General features: G+C 39.5%; 1 protein-coding gene across 2 annotated transcripts; it reads left to right on the top strand.

The window, feature by feature from the left end:
- Positions 1-5,680: 5,680 nt before the first annotated feature.
- N4BP1 (NEDD4 binding protein 1) lies at positions 5,681-23,843 on the top strand. Of its 2 annotated transcripts, none has more exons than XM_082290189.1 (7): positions 5,681-5,988; positions 8,415-10,174; positions 14,561-14,691; positions 15,080-15,176; positions 16,421-16,528; positions 18,016-18,123; positions 20,199-23,843. In XM_082290189.1, exons 1-7 carry the CDS (start codon positions 5,746-5,748, stop codon positions 20,497-20,499), a joined length of 2,748 nt encoding a protein of 915 aa, XP_082146315.1. In that variant the 5' UTR covers positions 5,681-5,745; the 3' UTR covers positions 20,500-23,843. The 2 variants fall into 2 exon arrangements, with proteins under 2 accessions (XP_082146315.1, XP_082146316.1); XM_082290190.1 differs by lacking the exon at positions 20,199-23,843 and adding an exon at positions 19,990-20,151.
- Positions 23,844-24,049: the final 206 nt, after the last annotated feature.

Here is a 24,049-nt window from a genome sequence, read left to right as displayed (position 1 = left end):
ATGCAATAAAATACACTGGAATCAAATGTAAATACATCTTTGTGCTTTATGTAAAGAAAGTCAGCTTAATTTGCTTTTTTCACCACCACTACACAAGACTAGCATGGCCAGTTGGCGTAACTAAAATTTTATTGAAATTGTTGGAAATATTCTGATGTATATCAGCTGATGAATAATTCCACTCATTTTAGTAAAATTATATCAAGCCTTATTCTCTCAGAAAATCTGTGAGTCCAATTTTTGACTGCAATGTTTTCATATACCTCTCAAGAGAGGATCACTAACAGAGTAAATATATCAGAAATACCTTCACACACTTTGACTGTGTAGAAATCATTGTATTGTACGGAAAGTCTGGCCCAGCTTACTGTCCATACACAAAAGTTTAAAAAATATGGTGTATTCAGAGGGAACTCTCAGCTTTAATTGAAGAAAAAATATTATTCTGTATAAGAAAATACAAATTAAATATTACCATACAGTTTCAGACATTAAAATAATACTAAAATTTAGGACCAGATTCTGGAAAACCTTACTGAAGTAGATCAGCATTTAGTCTGCTCAGCAGTCAAACTGAAGTCAACGGGACCATACATTCAGATGAATATTAATTTATCTTGGTCTTAACCTTATAACAGTTAGATTTTGAGCAAGTTATCTGCAAACTGACATCATTCAGACATAGAAATTTTTACACCTATTCTCATCCTGCTTTGCACAAATATAAAGAGAAAAACAAAAAGCAAATCACCTACAGTAAGGTTTACTACAGGCTGCAACTTTTAAAAGCATTTAAAAGCCATTGTAAGCACATCTTCACAGCTCATTGCACCCCTTGTACCTTTCAACGACTGGTGCCACTTCCCACCCACTCTGAAACTGAACTGAACCTCCTGGAACATACAGACATCAGCTGTAAAGTCCTATTCTATTAGCAGTCTTGTAGTAGACTGTACCTAACAGGTACAACACATACAAGAACATTGTTCAGCAATTAACTATACCTAGTGCTTTACAGAAAAAGTAAATTAAATTCCTGTAGTCAGAATAGTAGCAAAATGATTATGAAAACTTTAAAAAAACACTTGGATGCAAGAGTCATAAAACTTTAATGATGTTCAAGAGTCTGAGCCTAACTTTTGATAACCTATAAAAAATTACTTGAAAGAGCTTTATGAAATCCCTAGATTTTATCAAGATTAGCAAGAATACTGCTTTAATTTTTGCAGCTGCAGAAACTTTGATGAAGTACTCTATTTTAAACTAACTTAGAGTGGCACTTGAGCCTGCCTCACTTTTTGCAGCATTTCTGCATTCCTCAGAGCCAGCTGCATGGTGCTGACACCCCTTCAGATACCACTTGTCATTTCTGCAAGTAATTCAGTAGTGTTCCATCCCTTCTCAAAATAAAGATTATACTCTTAGGTTATCATTTGTTTTGTCAGTCATCCAAGTGAAGCTGCAATGTTTAAACACACAATAGTCACACAGTGTGGAACCCTTAAAATTACTGGTAATAATATTGCTAAATATTTACATTAGAAAAAAAAAAACCACAAAACTGTCTCCTGGAACATTTCCCAGGCAAAATAACAGTCTTTGCCAATACACCTGCAGCTTTTTGTGACTAATTAAGAAACTTGAGCCAACACACTCAAAAACCCTCAAAACCCAAATGCAGAGTCCATTACTTGAAAAAAAAATACTACTCACTCTCAACAGTTGATGCATGTGTAATTGCAATGCTTTTGTCTTTTCTTCCTTTTATAAAGACTCAATTTACAACAAGTTATTTTGAAAGGAAATTGGAATTAAGAAAAGTAATTAATTCTAAAATTAAAGGACATAATAAGTTTCAGTTATAGAAACTACTAATTACAGAACCTATACCTTGGATCATTTTCAAAAAGTTTGCCTCTTGATACTAAAGTGGATGATCTATAGGTTCATTAAGATGTCAGCATTGCAACAAATTCTCCAAAAGGGAAACCTTCTTAATCACCTTTAGTCACCAGGGCTTCAAGTACATGTCTGTCACAGCATAACTGGGGACTTCAACAAGATGTAGAAGCTTGTGTCTATGAAGCATTTTAAATCATCTCATTTCAAATCACTTTTGGCTTTTTTCTCTGTAGTTCTGTAAACAACAACGAAATAAATTTAGTTTAAAAATATACCAAAATTTCCTAATGAGAATTTGAGGTTGCCTTAAATTTTAGGACTATATTACACACAAGACTTGTGAGCTCTAGTCACATTATTTCTATGTATTTCCTTCTGAAATACATAGAATTTATTTGAGGTATCACTCTTAGAATATGCTACTATTCGTGTTATGACTGCAAATTAAAGTTTTTGTTATTCATAGTCATGCAGGATGCTTTCTATACCCTAGTATTTTAAATCCGCATCCTGCAAACAATCAAATAAATATTTAAATTTATGCATGCAAATAACCCCACTGAAGACCATAATACTGATGATCAGAGTACCATGTGTAAAGTGCATTATCATAGACTCCATAGTTCATTTACCCATCACAGGTCTGAAAGACAGTTTGAAAATTTGGTTTCCATGTCATTTCAACCTGTACAGCTCCTGTTTCAAGTACACAGCTCAAGTCCAAACTATTCAGGAAGGCCCAGTTTCATAAAATCGTTCACACAACCAATTTTCAATTGCAGAAATTCTAATAAGGAGCAAGAAGTTGTACAAGGCAGCTGAAGCAAGCTATTGTGAAACATGAAAAAATCCCAACACCTATTTACACATTACCAGTATTTCCCCAACAGTAATACCAACAATGAACTTGGCAACAACTCCCGTTCAGGAAGATCTCTAATATATCCCACTGGTGTGCCAAGTAGAAAAGCAGAACCAGGCACTGGGTGTGTCAAATTCCTTTGACTGCTGCCAGCAAAACACTGCACTTTTCCATCTCTAAAATAAACTTAGGAGATCTAACCAAAGATCCAGGAAAGTAAGATTCCCCTCCAACTAAGCAGAGCCTCTCACTCTGAATTAGTGCAAACACCCATAGGAGGAAAACAAAACCATTCTTCCCTGACAAATCCACTCTGTAAGCGGCCTATTGTAAGATGTCACAGAATTTCCGGTGTTCTCAACCTAGCTCTCATTTGGGGTTTGCACACCTGCATTTGTGCTTATGTCAAGAGGCTTGAAATTTCTCGCAAGTATGAGGAAGATTAAGTCCAGGTTTCAATTCCAAAACAAATTTTTAAAAAGTAAATATATTATATTTTTTCTAGTCTGCATCACAACAACGCAGGGAGAAAATTCCAACTTCTTTTAATAATTGTCCATGCCTATAATCATTAGTAAACCTTTTCAGTAGCATCCTTTTTTCCACTTGAAAAGGGCTTTAGTTTGTTTCGAATGTTACAATGTCAGGTGCTACCCAATCTCAGCAGGGTGGGTCACAGAACCACAACTGCTCACACTCACAGTGCCCTCCCTGAGAGCAGCCTCAGACCATTATAATGCATTTGAATACAGATTTATCAAGAATATACATAGAACTACACCGATTACAATAAATTCAGCAGCATGGCAAAACAGACAAGAAAATATCCACAGCACCAAGCATTACCCATATCATTTAGAAGTCAGTAAGTCTTTTTTTTGTATGAGACATTCCAAAAGGCTGTGTTGATCTGGTAGAAGTCAATTTTCTTTCAGGTTTTTAACGCTACTTTGTGTCCCAAAATGCTGGTAATTTCATTTTTATTATAAAGTTCCTTGCTTACGATGTCGTTTGTAATTAATTGTATCTTAAACATTGGCTGCAGTGGCTGCATTTTAACAGTGGATGGCACCAATCACCTCAGAAATTGCCTCGCTAAATGTTAGATTACATTCCTATGTGTGAACCTTGTAGGATAATTAATTGGTAAAGCAAAATGCAAATGTCTAAACAACAAAAACAGGAAAAAATGTATCTTCAGGGAAGCATCTTTCTTGAATATGACATTCCCTGCCCTGTGTAGAATGAGTATTTGTGTGCAAATGCAGCCTGTGTACACAGACGTAATTTTTTTCCATTTTACTACTGCCACAGACAAATATTTTATTTGGCTCAAAGAATGACTTCAAATTCAGATAGGAAAGTGTATATAGCAATACCTGGACGTAAGCTTTTAGCGGGATTTTCCTATGGGCTAAGAATTGCAAACTGTCATTTGGTTAAAAAGTTCTAATCAGGGATACAAGTGGAATTACAAAAATGATATTTCGTATTTTTGTATTAAGCCTTTCCAGCTGTAACATACAAGTAGACTAAAATAAAATATGTACATTTAGATGCACAACAATAAAATATTTATCCTCCCTTTGGAGGCTGTATTTAATTAACAGCTGCTAAAATCTTAACTTCACAGCGATGCTAAAGAGATGGACAAAACAAACTGGAATCAAATACTTCCAAGGGGAACTTGGAAGATTCTAACCTGTGTCTGGGACGGTATGAAAGGAGGCATTTAACTCCTTTGTACAACAGCTGGTCCGTATTGTCAGCTCCAGGCACTCAAAAGCCAACAGCAGTCCCAGAGATACCCTTCACGCCTCTTTAACAGTTTGGGGATGGGGGAGCGGTGCTTTAAGTAAAAATCTGCCCTCTATATTTTCCGAGCTATCAGAGCTAAAAATTTGCGGATTGCACTTCTGTCCCCTGCCATCAGAAGGGATAAAGCTTGCGTTTCTTTTTAAATGAAATCCAAGAAGACAATACCAGAGCCGGCTGTGCCAAGAGTGTCGTAAACCAAGGTTTCCCCGCCAGGCGGGCGGCGGGACCCTCTGGCTGTGGCCCCGGGGCGGGGAGCGGGCGCTCAGTGAGGCTGTGCCGGGCGATAAGGGCGATAAGGGCTGCGAGGAGTGCCCGGATCCTGCCGGGACACACAGACAGGGATGCGGGCAGCCGAGGGGCGGGGAACGACGGGCAGGCGGGGACAGAACGACCGGGAGGCGGGGACAGGGGGCCGGAAGGCGGGGCCGGGAGGCCGAGTTTGGAGCGGTCTGTGTAGTTCCGGGCCCCTCAGCAGCGGAGACGGGGAGCTCCTGGAGGAGGCAGCTCATGGAGCCGGTGCTGCGGAGCGTGACAAAGGTGATCAAGGGACTGGAGCATCTCTCTTACGAGGAAAGGCTGACGGAGCTGGGCCTGTTCAGCCTCGAGAAGAGACGACTGAGAGGGGACCTCATTAATGTGTATAAATACCTCAAGAGGGGATGCCAAGAGGATGGACCAGACTCTGCCCGGTGGTGAAACTGATGCACAGGAAGTTCCACCTGAATACGAGGAAGAATTTCTGTCCTGGGCAGTGACTGCGCACTGGAACAGATTGCCCAGAGGCGTTGTGCAGTCTCCCTCCCTGGAGATATTACAGAACTGTCTGGGCGCAATGCTGTGCCATGTGCTCCGGGACGGCCCTGCCTGGGCACGGGTGGCACAGCTGACCCGCGGTGTCCCCGCCCGCCCTGGGGCCCTGAGGGGGCGGGACGGCGCCGCCCACACTGCGGGGCGCGAGGGGCGGGGCGAGGCCGGGGCGGGGGCGCGGCCTGGGCCGGGGGCGGGGCGAGGCTCCCGGTGCTAACCGCGGCAGCGCGGCTGCGGGCGGGCGCTGCCTGGCGCCGTCGCGGGCTGATGACGCGGGTGGTCGGTGCGGCGGTTCCCGGTGCCGCGGTTCCCGCTGTCGTCGCTCCCGGTGCGATGGGATTGCGCGCCCCGCGCTGATGGCGGCCCGCCGGACACCGCACGGCTCCGCGCCGGGGCCCAGGGTGGATGAGTTCACCGTCCCCGCCGAGAAGAGCCGCCTCCTGGAGCGCAGCCGGGGCCGCATCGAGGGTTTGTTCGAGGTGCGGCTGGCCGTGCTGGGGGCGCAGGCTGACTGGCGGCCGGCGCTGCCGCCGCCCAACGCCAGTGCCAGGATCTGGGTGCAGCTGGCGGGCTGCGCGAAGGCCGTGGGCAGCGCCAAGGTACGGGGCCGGGTGCGGGGCCGGGTACGGCCGGGGCCGCGGGCTGGAGGAAGAAAGGGTGGGGAAAAGCCGAGTGCCCCAGGAGGAAACAAGCGGCGCTGCCTTGGCAGGTGGGTGGGTGTGTGCCCGGTGCCAGGGAGTCTCCGGCCGTGTTGACATAAGCGTAGGGAATAAAGCGAAACAGCTCAGCTGAGAAGTGCAAAGTTCACGGGCACCGCGTTATGAAATAGTCCAGCCCACAGGTGAGGGGTAACACCGGTGAGGATGGGCCGAGTTTTGTTTTCAAGCGAGATTAAAATGTTTCGCTTTCGTTCTTCCTCCTAAAGTCAAGAAATTCCTCGGAGATGTTTGGGCGTTGCCATGTTTTGCCTTACAGATTTCGTTTATTCGGTGGCATTTAGTAGCTCGTTAACAAAGCTCTCACTAAAACTTAACGCAGCTAGTATTTCCTTCATGTAAAAATTGTCGGATCTGAACGTCACCAGTCTGGAGCACGATTCTCTTTTTAACCCAGCTCTAACGCGTTAAGAAAACCATCTATGCGGGTTGTGTCTCAGAGGGGACAACACTTGCTGTGAAGTATCTTCACACGTGTTAAATGTCTTGCACAACTAACCTTTGGGGGGGAGTTCCTCAGCAGTAGTGCTGAAATTTATATTAGTCATAGTGAACTTGGCAAGTACAGCTGTTTGAATCATGTGATGAGAATTTTGGTGTGAGCTGTAGCGAGGCTGAAGGTCCTTTTCAAACCCAGAATCTCGGTATGTGGGCGTTGGTCGGTCTGTTTGTTTAACTACACTTGGATGGTAGTGGGGATCTTGAGTATGTGTTTTGTGACTGATTTCAGACTTGACAGCACGCTTTCAAAACTTGATTCCTTAACTGTGTAATACACCTGTTCCTTAACGTGTAATGCACTTCCTTACAATGAGTTGTAAGGAAAATACTATGAGTATATAGGGGGTTGAATTACTTGACTCTGAAATTTACTCCGAACCAATTTGCCTGGGCTTAGAGAATCCAGAAACTGTTACAGGTAGCTATTCTTCTCTAGGCATCTGCAGTGCATCTTCACTTTTTTCCAGGAAATTAAAGCACAAGAAATAAATAGCACAAGATTTCAGTTTTCTAATCGCTATTTTTCATAACAAGATAAAAAGTGTTTTCTAATACTTTAAAGGGTATGAGAAACTTGATTTCTCTTATAGATAGAGCACTTTTCAGACACTGTTTAGAGGAATTATTGAATAGAAAGTGTGAACAATTGAACAATCATCTTTATCTCCCTTTGAAAGGTTTGGTGATAATAATTTGTGTTTTAATTCATCAGTTAGATGTAATGTGTACGTTCTCCTGTGCTGCTTAGTTTAAAAAAAAAGTTTCCAGATTTAGAGCATCCTTTTCACCAGTTACGTTGTTATCTTGTTGCTCTGCAAAAGCAGTCATATGATGACTAAGGCGTGGAGAGTAACCCTGTGGGTTTTGCTGCGGAAGCAGTTTGTACTGATATGCTCCTGAGGCAGCCTGCCTTGATATTCGTGATGATGTAACTCAAGAGGTGGTAGGAAGTGGTGTTACATTATTCATTACCTTGTGTTGGTTCTCAGTTCCATTTAAAAGAAGTTTAATGTTTGAGAGTAAATATAGATAATAAAATGTTGTAATCCTTGGATTCTGCAAATACAATGACTGCAGCTTAGAAGATGGTTTCACTATATTAAAGAATTTTAGGGACCTGAAAGAGGCAGTTTGGGAAAAATAATGCTATCTGAAAGAATAAACAGTATACTCTATTGACAGAGTTTTGCGTTCTTGACGCATTTAAAACAAGGTACTGTAGTGAATTTACCTGTAGTAACTTACAGGTAGCAGAAATAGCAAGTGGATTTTTAATTTTTATTTTTTTAATCTTTGAAAAACCTGAATTTCAGGAACACTAGAAGTATCTGGAGCTTGGAGTTTTCTCAGTCAGTAACAAAAATATAGGATAGCTGCTGGTGTGATAAAGCTTAGGAAATATACTTCAGAAATTGTTTTAGAAGTTCAGGCTTATGGACGTGGTAGAACTCTGGTGAAAAGCATTTGTTCCTGAAGAGTTCTCTTTGACCAAAGAATGGGGATGGGAAAATAAATCTCTTTTGATGGTCTGATCTTTTAAACAGTTTGATCTACAAATTAAGTAACCTGTTGCTATCAGGTATAAACAAGAGGAGGTAAAAGAGAGGCTTCTGTGAGATCTATTTAAAAATAATTTTAGATATTGGTGTTTTATTTCTATTGTCTTGTTTACTGGCAATGTTTACTGTCTCACATTCGTTATGCTAAGTTTGCTTTATTTTCTAACCAGTCCACTACTGACCTAATAAAAACTAACTGAATACTTTAGGTTTTCACAACTATTTACTTTGCTCTCTTTCTCCACTTAGGAGTACATCAAGGGACTGTGTGAACCTGAACTAGAAGAAAAGGAGTACTACCCAAAGGACATGCACTGTATCTTTGTTGGTGCACAGAGCCTGTTTCTCAACAGTCTTATTCAGGATACCTGTGCTGATGTAACAGTGCTGGAAATGGGATTGCTCAGTATTAAGGGGGGTGCAGAAGCTGTTGTTATGGCTCAAAGTCATGTGCAGCAGTTTGTGAAGCTTTTTGAAAATAATGAAAGCTTATTAAATGACAATGAATCAGAGATTAAAAAGCAGTTCAGACAATTTGTGGAAGCACATGCAGATAAGTATACAATGGATTTACTGATTTTGCCTAGTGCACTAAAAAGAGAGCTCTTAGCTCTCACCCAAGCTGATGCTTCTGAAGGGGAGAGTGGTATCATAGATCTCACAGGTTCTGAAAGCCCTCAAGTGCTTGGACAGAATAGCACCTCCAAAGTTGTTGCTGCAAACAGAGATGGAAGGGCAGATGGGGAGGAAGCAAGAAGCAATGCTGGCACACCTGTCACTGAGCTTACAAAGCAAATGGACACTGTGTTCTCTGATACTCCTGAAACAAGGTTTGTTCCTGTAAAGGACCCTCTGTTAGAGGCAGTGGCCTTTAAAGAGAGGCACTCATGTAAAAGAAGGTCTTCTGATGAGGAGGAAAGGCTCCCTAAAAAGCATTTCTCTTTGGAAAATGATCAGCAAGTGAAATCTGCTTTACACAAGAATCCTTCAGATACTGATGCAGTTATTGATCTGGTTTTGGATAGCTGCAATGAATCAGATGGTTCTACTTACTGTCTTAAAGAAGGTGATGCTCTCACTGAGGAAATGGAATATAAGATTCTTGTGAACTTTTTCAGAACAATGGGATATTCCCAAAATATTGTAGAAAAAGTTATTGGTATCCTGGGACAATCTGTAGAACCACTAATATTGCTAGAAGAAATTGAAAAGGAAAATTTAAAGTTTAAAAAAGAACATGAACAGTCATCTCAAAAGCCTAGAACTATCAATCTTCCTTTAGGAAATAATGTAAATAATTCACAAAAGCTAGAAGACAGAGGGATTTCTAGGAATAAAAGTCCACTTAAATCTGGTCCTACTTCAAAGGAGACAAAAAATGAGTATCACAAAGTAAGAGGTGCTCCAGACACGCAAGTTGGTGCAGAAGATAAAATGCATAGATTGGTATACAAATCTGCTTCCCCTCCCAGCAAAAATTCAGTTCTATGCTATAAACAGAGAGATGTTTATGGTCCTGGTAAGAATCACAGCTCAAGGCCAAGCAGTATGGAAACTGATGGTGGGGTAACTTCCAGCACTGTGCAAGCTGGAGCTCTAAAAGATGTTGACTTTGTAGCCAGAGGGAGCTCAGATGTGCAGTGTATCTCAAGTAAGAGTAAAACTGCGTTTCAGCAACAATCTGCAGGGCCCTCAACTGTACAAAACAGCCACCCTGGTTCTGAGCAGCAGCTGGGACCCTGCAGCTCTGCTCAAGCGAGGCCTCTCCACCAGCGCCTTTCCCAAACCTCACGTTGTGACAATCCTGTCCCAGACCAGTTACTGTCTTCACAAAAACATCCTTCGAATCCAGACAGAGGTACAGTGGGACCACATCCAGATCATTCAGTTACTGGAGTTCAAAGATTTTTGGACTCTCTGAAGAAGCCATACAGACTGGAGTTGATAAATGAACCTGGAAAACCATATTTAAAACATATAATTATTGATGGAAGCAATGTTGCAATTTCGTAAGTATTGTTCTTTTCGGTTGTCTATTAAGAGTTCAATGAACTTTCAGGTGAAATAGGGGCTAAGAGGTTGCAGTGGCATGTGTAAAGGTTTTGCTGGCTAGGTTTTTGGTGTGCATATACACACAGTTATGCCATTTCAGAGGCAGTTTTGAATCACCCGTGTTCAGCTCAATGTAACACTTAAGTCAGAAGTAATCTCAGGGCAAGCTTTGCTCTGTTGCAGTTGGTGTTATGCATGAAATTTAATTTGCTTTGCCAGTGCCTAATAAAGAGGTTAACTTATTGTCAGTTTCTGGGGCTTGGGGTTTTTTTGTGTTCTTAACATCTTGTAGTTTTAAAGTGGAGGTTCTCATTTAATAGTGACATATTTCGCCTCTAACAGCATTGCATATTAGTGCTTGGATCCTGTTATTTTTTGCGTATGTATGTATATTTACCAACTATACATGTGCATTACTGAGGTTCTAATATTTCCTTCATGCACCCTAGTGGATTGCCCTGCACACCAGCTGGGCTGCACACACCCCACATTGGAATAGGGCATAGTAGCTGGGTGCTATTGGCATACACTCCCAAGAAAGTTTATATAATACCTGGTGCCTTCTACTCAACCAAATGAAAACTGGTTATGAAATGTAAAGGACAGAGCTGCCTCAAAATAGCAGAATCATCCAGAAATTCAAATGTTCTACTAAATGATCAATGCTTGGGGGCCTGTTGGTTTGATCATGAAGGTGTTTTGGAGCTTCCCTCTGGCTAAATAAAGCCTCATTATTTTCTTGCATTTTATAAAGTGAAGATTTGTTTGCAAAATTGCTTTGAATTGTACTCAGTTTTACTTCTCAATACTTTGAGAACTGCTTCCATGCCTATGCTGGCTCAGGGTTCTTTTGACCCCTGAGTTTTGTGGGGTTTGGTTTTTTGATGGGAGTGTGGGTCTTAATGCCTCACCCACATGCTTAGACTAATGCTGTATGGGTTTCTGAATCTTTGCTTGCCTCATGTCTTAAGTCTGGAAAACTGCAAAAGCTGTAGAATCTTTTCTTTTGACATGTGCAGCACATTGATCTGTTGTTACCACATTGTCTCAGGGTGCTTGTGGAATGAGAAAAAGCCCGGAGTTTACCCTAGCTTCTAACAAGTATTTTTAAAAATTAACTGGTTTTGTATGCTGAAAACAGGCCTTTGCGGGCAGACTGCAATATCCAGTTGCTGGGTAATTTAAATTGTATTAAAATGTGGAAGGAATTCAGAATGAAAGAATAATTGAATGGAATTATCTTGGTAGAATAGTGTGTGAATGATATGTACTTGTGTTGGTGCATCCAGTCGGAAACATCAGCTGCTCAAACAAGGTGGGAAACGAAGGATAAGCAATAATCCTTCGAAGCCTTGGTAAAGAATTTACCTGAATCATAGCCCAAGTGGATGGGCACCATTGTTCCTGCTCTTTGGGGAAGAACGACCAGGAGTTACCAAGCTGGGTTATGGCCGGGGGGAAACTTACTGCTGGCCAGTCATCCTGCGGCCTTATAAATACCTGTCCTGAATGAGGCCCTTTGAGCTCTTCTGGGGCTCAGCAGCTGTGCCAGCACCTCCCTCGAGTGGGACACTGCTCAGAGCTCACGAATCCTCACCTTTGTGATACTCAAAGGACTGTTCCTGATGACAAAGTTCCCACACACCTCTCCACACTTCCTGAGGTGTGACCCTTGCCTGCTAGGAAATGCAAAGGGACTTGGTGTGAGCATTTCAATGATGCTGAGTGGAATTTGTTGATGGGTACCTTTAGGCACAGAGAATTAGGTGTTTACACTGGGTACCTGTATGTGTCTGAATTGATCATGGTATGAATGTAACTGCCTCAAATCTGCATTTTATAGTCATTGTTATATTATAGTCATTGTCGTAACTATAGTGAGCCCTATGGAATTGCTTTGTTAAAGTACTCGATGATTAAGTGCTGCTAAACACTTTTGCACCCTTATCTTTGCATCCATATGCTTTGCACCCTCACCTCCTTCTGCATTCCTGGCTTCTGTGTAAATCATTCCAAATTGATTGTAATTTGATCTTTGTATGCTTTAACCTGTGCAGTAAATAATGGACTTATTCTTCACAGGTTCACAAGAGTGAATGTTGCCTCTGAACTCTGTGAAGCCATATTTTCACAAATTCATGTCAAACCCTGCCTTTGGCAATACCTTTGACAGTGTTTCTTTAAGGAGCCAGACCACTAAATTGCAACAGTATTTACTTTAGTTACAAACCAAAGGGAAAATGTTACATGTCCCAGAAGGCAACCTGCTATTTTGCTGCTTTGTGCTGCTTATGGTCATCTTTTGTTTAATTTAGGAAATACCTTTGTAGGGCCTTCACAGGATTTTAAAGAACTGGGACAGGCAAAGCCAGCATTTGCAATGGCATTTGGAGAACAGATGCAGTCTTTGAGATGGATATCTTGAAAAGACCATATTGCTGTGGTGATTTGATGTCCCTTCAGGTGTTTATCTAGTTCAGTTAAAGCATTTCATATTTCTTTTAGTTTAGCAGTGGCATTTTATTCGTATTATAGTTTACATTAACTCTACATGTTTGATAAAGTTAAGTTGCTTCTATTTGCGCGCTTTTTTAATTTGTAGCAGAGCAGGATCTTGTGATCGTTCAGGACAAATCAAGAGCTGCTTTTCAAAGCTTCAAAAAGCTTAAAAAACAGTGCACTATGTAGTTCAGCCAGCTTAGTGCTCTAAAACAGGGCAATGGAAAATCAGAGAAGGCATAAATTTTGACATGAATGTCAAGACCTCTGCATTTCTTGGAGTCCAGTTGAAAACCATTAATTCATTGAAAATATTTAAAAGTTTTCTAATTTAATGAATAGGATACCTAACTTAAATTAGTGGGATGATGACTGCATTTTAAGTTTATGTTCCAGAAGGTTTACAAAGAGTAACTCTTTGAAAATTGCATTCCTTTATTTGACTGTTCTCTTCCTTTATTTGAGTGTTCTTGACACCAAGAATTCTTAATTTTATTAAGGGCAAGTGTGGCATAGTACTTTTTTTTCCTCTGGAAATTCTGTTAAGTGAGATTTTTTTGCCTTTTATATTTCAGTTGTGGCTTACTCATTTTTCTCCCTTTCTACATAAAGAATTTCTCTCCAGATTCAGAGAACCTTAATAGATTTAAATTTTGATAAACATATTTTTAAAAGAATTTACAAAACTGCAAAAGGATAAATGAATGCTACTAAAGGCTGAGTTTCACTGTAAAATATATTTCCATAGAAATCTATTAAAGACCTTTCTGTTGGGAAGATTTCTTGGTAGGTTAAACTAGGGCTTAAAGATAAGATTCTGTTCAAAACTGACAGGGCTTACTATTAGGGTTATAATATGCACTTGCATTTTAACTGGGAGATTGGTTTAAGAAAGAAATACCACTTGCTCATTTATTGTTTTAAGTACTTTTAGTGATTTGACATCTAATTCAAAACATAGATTATACACTATTTTGCAGGAAATGCTTTGGCTGCTCATGCTGTCAGTGCTCAATCAATGTGTCATTTCTAGGAAATCATATCTTTGTTTTGTCTAAGTGTAGCCTCTATGAAAATGGTGGAGTCTGCTTAGACAGTTAATTGTGCCTTTTATTTAATAGGCAGATAGGTTCATTGGGATAATTCCAACTGGGAAGGGCCTCACAAGGCCATCAACTCAAATCTTTGTGTCCCTCATTTTAGGTAGTTGCTGATTTTTCTGGAAAGTCACTTAAGGGAGTTGTAAAAACAGATAGTGAGCATCATATATTTTTAAATGGAGAAGAAAGATTAATGCTAAAATACAAAGTTTTGAAAATCTTTCTTCCAAGAAATTTCATTATTTTGCGTCAGAACAATAGCTCAGACTGTTGAAATTAAGGGAGAGGAGGCCTTGATAGATTATCAGAGAACTGCTCAGATGTAATCCTTGGTAATCAGTTGAACCAAGGGTGTTCTGTTTTGTAGTAGGACTGTATTTGAAACTACCACAATATTGGATTATTATAGTCTTAATCTGTACTCAATAGACTTCAGAAGTCATCACTGTTGGCCTCTTTTTTAAAGCTAAACCCGCTTCTGATTTTTCTGCTATTGTTGTGCCCAAGAAACTGAAAGGAGACTGAGCTGTAAAGTTGCAAAGGAATGTATCTGTTCTCTTCTTTCGCTGAAGGTCTTTTCCATTTATAAGATTCCTCATCTTGAGCACCTGTCTGTCTTTTCTTTTCCTGAGGCTCTATGTGGGACTTGCAGCTTCACTTTGCAAGGTTTTGTTCCATTTTCTTTGTTTTCATGGTAGCAAACCCTAGTGAATTTAATCTCCCTTCTTTTTCTTTCACCCTCAGTCACGGTCTAAGGAAATTCTTCTCCTGTCGAGGAATTGCAATAGCTGTTGACTACTTTTGGAAACGTGGCCACAGAAATATTACTGTATTCGTTCCACAGTGGAGAACAAGACGTGACCCTTCCATTACAGGTGAGGGATGTTTCTTAACGTTGTCTTAATTAAACCAGACTGTAACTATTTCTTTGGATACTTCTGTGAAGAATAAATGGAGAAGGAACGCTTCATCAGATGTTAAGCAGGAGCAGTCTGGCTGCTCAGCATGAGTAATTGGGTTTCCATACACAGTGTGAGACCCTGAAATGCTATTTAGGCTAACAGGTGTGCCATCAGTGGAGGCCTTTTTAGGTTAGTTTTTGTTTGCTCTTTAATTTCTCATTTTGACCTCTTCTTCCCCATTTTTACAGTATGAGCAATTCTTCAGGTATCAATATCATTTTTATAGCTTAATTGGTACAAAAATAGCCCATCTTCTTTGCTAATTATATCTCAGACTAATTGTCAAGTCATGTTTTAACAGAGCAGAATTTCTTAACACAACTCGAGGATGTTGGAATATTGTCTTTAACCCCTGCAAGGATGGTCTTAGGAGCAAGAATTGCTGCTCATGATGACAGGTACAGAATATCCATAGTTTTAAAGTCTTTTTAAACATCTGACTAATGGTTGTAAAAGCTTAATATTTCATGAGTGGTTTAATTGCTAGTTCTGCAACCTCTCTAGACAGAGCTATGCATCCAACTTAAGACTGGGCTTTGCATCTGTTACATTATTTCACTGTTGTAGGAAACACTCCTATGTACTCAAGAAAGTAATGGAGAATTAAAAATTTTCGTGGTAATTAAAAAAAAAAAAAAGCAGTCTGAAGAAATTAATCTTCCAGTAATGTTTTTATGCTTTCCTGGTCATCACTCTATCCCTGAATTGCCTTTTGTGCTTGGGCCATAGATCAGCTACTGATCAGATACTATTTAGCTCCATTTTCTTCTTGATGCCATGTTGGCACACAGACATTGCTGTGTGTTTGGAGCAGTGTATTTGTAACAATGTGTAAGCCAGTGAACTTCCAAGTTAATATGAGCACCAAAGATCAACTTCAAAATATGGGGATCGTCTTTCAGTGAGCAAGACACAGAATACTTCGCTGATGTTTTATATACACCCAGTCTTTCATAAGAAATGCTCTGGCAGTGCAGTATTCACAGCTGAGATTACTGTGGAAATAAGTGTTACAATAACATGTTTGCACTTTTGTTAAAAGTGTGCACTTTCCTTTAAAAGGACACCATCCATTATCTCGTGGCTAAAATAGTTTCAAATGGCAAAAAACATGTTTTTAGAGAGGTTATAAAAGAAAGCAAGCATGTTTTTTTCTTAATAAATCAGTAGTTACGTTTTGTCATAATTTATTTAACAAAAAGGTTTTTAAGAATTGTTGACAGAGCAAACAACTAACATGCAGAACACAGACATTAATGCTAAGCAAAAAAGTGTATGGAAATGAGTTTGTTTTGGATTGTGTAATAAATACTGTACTGTTCCATAAACCAAGCCATTTACCTCTGCAAATATTTAGATCATGGGTTTGGGGGGATTTGCTTGTGTGGGTTTGTTTGGTTGTTTTTTTTAATGGGGAAGAAAACCTCCCATGAAGACTCTGCTGCACGAAATAAATGCATGCTACCGAAAACATTGTTGTAAGTTTAAGGTGGATAAAAATAGAGTAATTTCCTAGTAATCAAGGTGCTTGTTTTTATGGAAATAGATTACTTTTGAATGATTAAATGTTTAGTTTTCTAGATCTGTGGATTGTTTCCAGCAAAACAAACTATCTTAGTGATCTTTGAAATTAATTTTACAGGTTTTTATTACACCTTGCTGTTAAAACTGGAGGTGTTATTGTGACTAATGATAACTTCAGAGAGTTTGTGACAGAATCATTTGCCTGGAGAGAAATTATTCAAAAGAGGTAATTATTGAATTTCTGTGAAATCATAAAAGGATGTCTGTCCCTGCAGTTGTAGGTACTCTACCTACATGTGGGATTTCACTGTTTTTATTTAATCTGTCATGCAATTCTGATAGATCCAAATAAAGTACTCTGTGATTCAACGTGGTGATTTATGTCCTTACAGCCATGTGTTGAGTAGTTTAATATCCCTACTATTCATATATTCTGTCATGTATGTCTGTAATTGCTCACATAAGCAGGAGCTGGGTGTAACAGCACACCTGTGTCACTTCTGAAGGTCGGTGTTGGATCTTGTTAGAGCAGTCCACTTTCACAGCCTCTCTTGTTTGAAAGCCTATTTTTTTTCAAGGAGACACGGTAGCTGATGAGGATGTAGAGTGTCACTTTTAATTGTTCAGAATCAATCACTCCTTACTCAAGTGGGACAGATTGGCACAGCTAAACAAAATGAACACTTGCAGCATATCCATGTAGCCATTTCCCTGCAATTGTTGTTCTTTGGGTTTAGATGAGTTCACTTAGTTATCCAATATCTCTGCTTCATCTTGTGGAATTTGTTTCTTTTTACTTTTTGTTTCTGTGTTAGTTTGTTGGGATTTTTTTTCTCTTTCAGGTAAATCAGGTTATTTTACTGTTAAGGTGTGATCTTCTGTTAGTGAAATTTCCCACTAATCCCTCAATCTCCCTAATGTCTTCTGAGGATACATCTGTTACAGTGGCTAAGATCAGTATAGGTCTAAAGAAATAAGTAACTAAAAACTTACCCTGGGTTCTCACAATATAGTTGGGAGACCATGGAGTTGATGCTGGCTAATCATGTAGGCATTTACATTATTTCTTGAATGAATTCTACCCAAGTGAGGTTCTGTTCTCCAGAATTTTAGCAAGAATACTTGGCATGTAATCTCTAGCCTGTGGTTTTATTAAGAGCTTGTGTTAACATCTGCTATTAGTTTTACTTCTGTACCAAATCTATTCCTGGCAGACAAATTTCAGTTGAACTGGATTTTTTTCAATGCAGATTTCTTCCTGTCCCAAAACAATTCCAGAAAAAAAGCTTTGTGTCTTAACTGTAAACATCTAATGCTGTATTTGCTAGTTGTGTAGCTTTCTGCTAACAGGCATTTGAGCTACATGACTGAAGATCCTTGCAAGGAGGGGGAGTTAGAACAACCAAAAAAAATCTCTAATCACCCAGAAAATTCCACTGTGGTCTGGTTGCAAAATTTCTGTCGTAAAAGAGTTGCTGTCAAAAAAAAAAAAAAAAAGAGCAAAGCTCCCTGTTCTGCAGTGTAATGGGAAGAGTTCACAGCTCCTATTGAATTATTTTGACAAGAAATGCTGGTTGTATCTCAGTTGGGTTTACTAATTAATCTTCAGGGACTCCTGATGTGGTGTCTGCTCTAAGGAAATTCATCCTGTGCTACAAAGGTGAAGGACAGCAAGGGTGTAATACCTTGTTATTTAAAAGAACTCTCTTGCAGGTTGCTCCAGTACACTTTTGCTGGTGACATATTTATGGTTCCTGATGATCCTTTGGGAAGAAATGGACCCAGATTAGATGACTTCCTTCGAAGTGAAGGCTGTTCTAGGTATAAACACTGTTTTCCCTTTTGTTTGACACAGTTATTTCACATTTGAAATAAACTGTTGTTCTCCTGGTCCACTCATACACCTGTAAAGCACAGTAAAGTAGGAATGCTGTAGCATGAAGCAGTTTAACAAAAAAACTGTGTTTCTCCTGTTACTTCATTCAGAAACTGCTGGTAACATTTGCCTCTAATCAAGATCTCTGAGAATTAAGATAAGTAAGACAAAAGCTTCTTCTGAGATTTGACTGTGGTGGCTTTCATGCACGGGTGTGCTAACAGCACCCAGAGGTGCCAGAGATGTGGGTATGTGTTGTTAATTACACTGATGTTATCTAAGACACCTTGGCTGGTCACTTATCATAGTGGGACAATAGGTGCTACAAACACTGCACTCAGCTTTTTTTGTTGAAGGGGAGACACTTCACCTCATGGCTGAGGGTACCTTACTGTTGTCAGAACAATTTTTGAGGCATTGTAATGAAATCCATTCGTATTTGAGTAATAGTTGTAAATATTAATAAACATATATTGTTCATTTAAGATTAATGTACTTTTTAAATGTGCACATATTCAAAGTATGAATTTGCTTTGCATGAGTTGCCAGGATTTGAGAATTAGTTTGCTCTTTTGCACGATCTGCTGTTCTTTCACCAGTTTAGGAATTAGAAAGGCTAATAATTCTGAGGAGTATTCAGAGGGCTTTCAAAAACAAGTGAGGTAACTTAAAAATTTGCAATAGAAAAGGCAAGCTATACTTAAGGATTAATACAAAGACTAAGCAAGAATCTCATCTATTGGAAACATTTGAGGAAAGTGGAACATTTATATACCATAGATTACAAGCTGCTTTGAAAATAAGTGTGTTGACATTAAAAAAGCAAGTGCAGTGCTAGAACTCCAGAAGGAAATGCTAAGTATTCAAGCTCTAGTACAAAACCTTTGAGATGTTGTTTGGAACACTGTGTTTTACCTGGCTGTGTCTGAGATAAATATAATGAAAACAGTGTGTTCTGAGAGGTAGGTGAGTGTGATTGTAGAAGTGGAGAGAGTCTTTCGAGAAGACCACAGAAGGGTTTGGTTTCTTATCTGTAAACTTGGAACTGGAATTAGGCTTTGGTGTTTGGTTTGGGTTTGGGGGTTTTTTTGGCAGTGAGGGGTGGTGTGGTAAGACAGAGAAAAGCTGCCAGTGCAAAGAGTTAATTTTGTTTCTTCACTGTGACTTTTCTGCATGAGTTAAATAATGCAGAAAGCATAACTGGCACCAGGAGCAAGATCAGAAACAAGAAGGATCTTCAGCAATTACAAAACCTTTCCACGCTGAGTAATGGGAGGTGTCATAACTCAAATGCTTTTAAAATAGAGCTCTGTAATTTAGATACTGTTTCCCTTGGTGGTAGGAAACTAGACTGTAACATGAGTTCCACTTCACATTTCTCTGGTATCTGCTGGCATCTGAAGTAGACTGAGCTTTAAATTTTGTAGTGCTAGCACTGTATAGAGTAGCAACAATTTTTTTAAAGTCTGAAATGAAATCTCAATATTTATGGAAGAGTATTCAAATCCTGAGACTGCTGAAACAACTTCATTGCCCTATTAAGGATATCATACAAAGGAAACAAGGTCCTGGTCTCAATATGAGCAGAGCTCACTCAAGAGCAAAAGTAGATGAGGACTGGTCTTGTGAAGCAATCTTGGAAGCCCCTTTGGTCTGTCAGTATTTTTGCATGTTCCATGTCAGTGTACATGTGTTCAATGTATTTTTTTATCTATACCTTCATAAAATAGGCTTTGACTGTGGCTGTAATCTGCCAAGTAAAGTACTCACAGCATATTGAGGCTATTCCTGAGTGATATTAATGTTTTTAGTTATTCCAGATTCAGATTGAGAACTGTTACACCTCTGGTTTTGTTTCACTTTGAAAGAATGCTCATCATTTGATTCGAGTCAGTAACCAGCTGAGCACCAGGGAAGTTTAAGTTATCCACATTTTTCTTCTCTCTCTCTTGTACAAAGAGAGCTACAGCTAGCATCTCCTTTAGCTTAATTTAATAAAAAGTTTTATTTTGTTCCACAGAGATTCTTGGTCAACACAAAAGGCTTTACAGAGCAGTGGACAATACTCTTCTGAGACCAGTAGCAGTCAACAGCCTGGAGGCAAAGTGCACGATTCATCCCCATGGCTTCCATGGGAAGAAAACACAGAGCCTCGTCCAGCAATTCCACCACAGAGATCTGCCTCAGAAACAGTCCAGCTAAGAGAAGCCCTGATTAAAATTTTTCCTGACTATGATCAAAGACAGAAGATTGATCAAATACTAGCTAATCATCCATTCATGAGAGATCTTAATGCACTGTCTGCCATGGTGCTTGACTGAATGCTATACACAGCTTTTATATCACAACTGCTCTGACTAATGATTATCAATGTGAAGAAAAATGTTGCTCTTTTATGTTACTTTATGAATATTAAAACCCCAATTTTATTTGTATAAACAAAGATATTTTTGTGTATATTCTGTTGCTAATAGATGCCAGGTTTTGGTAAATTAAAAACTACTGCTACTAAAGATTTGTAGTAATATTTTCTATGAAAAAAAACAAAACCAAATCTTCTGCTTAACTTGAATTGCTTATTAAAGCAGTAGCAGTACTCCCTTTTGACTAGTGTGTTAGTACTGTTTACAAAACCCTTTTCCTGGAAGGCAGAATTCCTGTCAGTTGGAGACCCGTGTGTGGGAGCAGCTGCCAGCAGGTGGCGGCCATGGGCCCGTGAGAATCCCCGGGAAGGGCGTGAAAATCCATTTGCTCTTTTCGGCTGCAAATGCTGTGCAGAGTAGTTAGAAGAGAAAGTATAAATTCACAGCTCTCATCGGGAGAAGGTGTTTTGAATGCTTTAAAAGATCTGAAACCTACACTGGTGTTTAAATTGGAAATTATCTTGACCATCAGTACTCCTTCAGAATAGTTTTAATATCTTTAACAATTGCACTGACACCTGTTTTGTCTTTGCCTTACCTGTTCTAAGTGTGAATGGTGTGGTGTTAACAGAATGTGATGCTGTCTATAGAAATGGCTGGTTTGTGCAGAGATACAGCTGCAGTCAGCTCTACCCCTTTAGATCTGTTCTGGGATCTACCCCAAAAGTGAGGGGTGAGAAAAGGAAGATAAATTTTGAAAGCTGACCAATAGGACCACTTTCAAGAGCAGAGCAAAGTTAAGAGTGCTGGTTTTCTGTATCTCTGTACATACTTAAGTCTGTTATTCCTTCCTTTTTAACCAGTCTCTGGTGCCAAGTGTTCACATGAGTGAAATCAAATTGGACTGTAAAAAAAAATGTGGGTTCAACTTCTAATATACTGAGCCTTACCCTAAAGCATGAATGGCTTTCTCTCCAGTTCCGTGGGCTCTGAAATCACTCTTTGCTTAAATGCAAAAGAGCTGAAATATGCTGAGGAACTGGGGTTTTTGAAAGACGGTCTTTTTGCATGGTCCTTTGACATGTTTTATGAAGTCAGAAACAGAAGGAAAAGTCTTGCTCTTCCCTTAACACAAGTAACCTGAAAGAGAATTGTAGCAAGAACAAAAAGCCTTTTAATATGTTTCTACATTCAAACAGACAAATCTTAATTATTTTTTATTCTGTATAACTGTGTGGGAAATTTGCTAGTGGGGGGGCAGAGTCCTTCTGACCAGCACATGTTTCCCAAGAAGTGGTTCTTACCTATGAAATGTTATGTAATCTCCAAGTTCCAACCCCATAAAAACTTAGGCAGGTTCCTAAAGCCTGTTATCCCTGACTGCAGTTGGTATCATTTTAATAAATAGTAAGAGAATAAATCACCAGCTCCTTCGCACTGCCTGGAGCCTGTGTGCATGTGTGAACATGCTCCTTGAAGAACTTGTCTTCCTTAGGTATATCCCTAGTTGCATATGTTGTTTTCACTTTTTAGGTGCTTATGTGGGGTATAAATATATTGTAATCTTTGTTTCATAGGATCACAGAAAGTGCTGAGTTGGAAGGGATCCACAAGGATCATCAAATCCAACTCCTGGCTCTGCACAGAACACTTCAACAATCCCGCCCCATGTCTGAGAGTATTGTCCAAACACTTCTCGAGCTCTGTCAGGCTTGGGGCTGGGCCCACTTCCCTGGGGAGGCTGTTCGGTGCCCAACCACCCTCTGGGTGAAGAACCTTTTCCTGAACTAACCTGAATCCCCCCAACTCAGCTTCAAGTCTCAAGTCCTGTCACAAAAGCAAAGAGATTGGTACTCTTTCTTCTTTCTCTGTTTCATTCTCCAGAGTCTGTTTCTGAAGCATGTCTCGTGCTATTCAACCTTTGGTTGCTGAAAAACAGGCCTAGAAGCAGTGTTTTGAGTGGAAAATAACAGGGACTTTCCCTTATGTGTGAGTGATTTGGCATTCCCCTCTCCTTCCCTTTAAAGGGGTAAAGTCCTGAGACTGATTCCTGGTGTGAGGCCAAGTGCAGGATATCTGTGACGAATGCAACAGTTTACTGTTGAAAGGAGTTTTTCTCTTACATTTTGAGGGCATTTAATGTAAACAGTGTTATTGCAGTTGTAAACAAGCAAAGCTCAGATGAGTCCCAGTAGTCGGTGCTAGTGCTGCTGTTTTCTTTCCTGTTTCAGTGCCATATTAGGGTAGCCTGTGTTTTGGAAGAGCATTTCTGAACCAGAGAGAGAGTGCCTGTGAAAGTTCCATGACAAACAATGACTCACACAGCATCTTTCTAATGCTGGCAGTGTTTCCTTCTGTTTTGCAAGCTTGCAGGCTGTGTTTGATATGAATGCCTTTCTTGCTAGAATTTTGTGTAGCTGTATCAAATGCTATTTTTAGATCTGGGCCTGGTTTATATTCGGGATGGCTCTGTTTTCTTGGGAAGGTTGTATCTCTGCTATAATTCATGTATAAGACCTGTTATTTTCATAAATACAGTTTAGAATAATAATGACTTTGCAGATTCCAAGACCTAATCTGCTGTCTGATATTTGGAGGAGTCTGGTTATATAAGTAGGTGTTTCTCTGATGTGTTCAGTTTCTCTTTTTTATCACAGAATGGAAACCCAAGTGCCTTACAACAGTGTAATTCATGGTGTTCAGACTATTCCAAGTGTCCCTGACTGCTACTGTTTGTGCTCAATTTTGTACATAAATCTACCAATTTTGTATATGTTGGTTTGTAACTCTGGGAATACAGTGGAAATACTGCAGTGCTCAAGAAGATGGTGTAGACAATTGATGACTTTTAAAAATCAGTTGGATTTTAGATTTGTACATTTTTTTACCTGTGTATTTTATGCATTTGTTTAGAATGTGGTTCCATTGTACTGTTCAAACTCCGCTGAACTGTGTATGACAATCCCAAGTTTTTGCTGTCTGCCTTGTGGCTTGCTGAGTTCTGTCAGATTACATTACATAATTTTAAATGGCTAATTCAAAGGAAGCATTTTTTAAGAAATTGGGTTTGAATGCATTGGATCCCCTTTTCAGTCTCCACTTAAGTATTTTTAACTGTTTCAGGAATTATATTTTAAGTGTACATAAGAGAACTAAAATATTATATATTTTTAATTAAATGGAAACAACAGTCCAAAGGCATCAGAGTTCTGCTGAAATATATCAATTTTTATTTCATTATCATTTGTCACTAAATATAGGAATACTTTTGATTCAAATCCGAAGTCATGTATAATTTTTCTCCCTGGTTGTTGAATGAGCATGTGATATTCAAGATATTGAGTCTTAGTATTGTTAATTTTAAGATAAAACTTTGCTGAGCTAAATATTAAGAGTCTATTCATCAAAAATAAAAGGCTGGCTTGCATGTGTTTGATATAGAAACACACACACTCTCCCTTCTTAGAAAGAACGTTAAAGGTGAATCCAAACTCAGTTTGCTCTTCGG

Source organism: Coloeus monedula (genome assembly GCF_965178545.1).
Source record: "Coloeus monedula genome assembly, chromosome: 13".
In the NCBI taxonomy this organism is placed as follows: Eukaryota; Metazoa; Chordata; class Aves; order Passeriformes; family Corvidae; genus Coloeus; species Coloeus monedula.
Note: the sequence above shows the minus strand (reverse complement) of the source record. Positions and strands in the feature narration are given on the sequence as shown.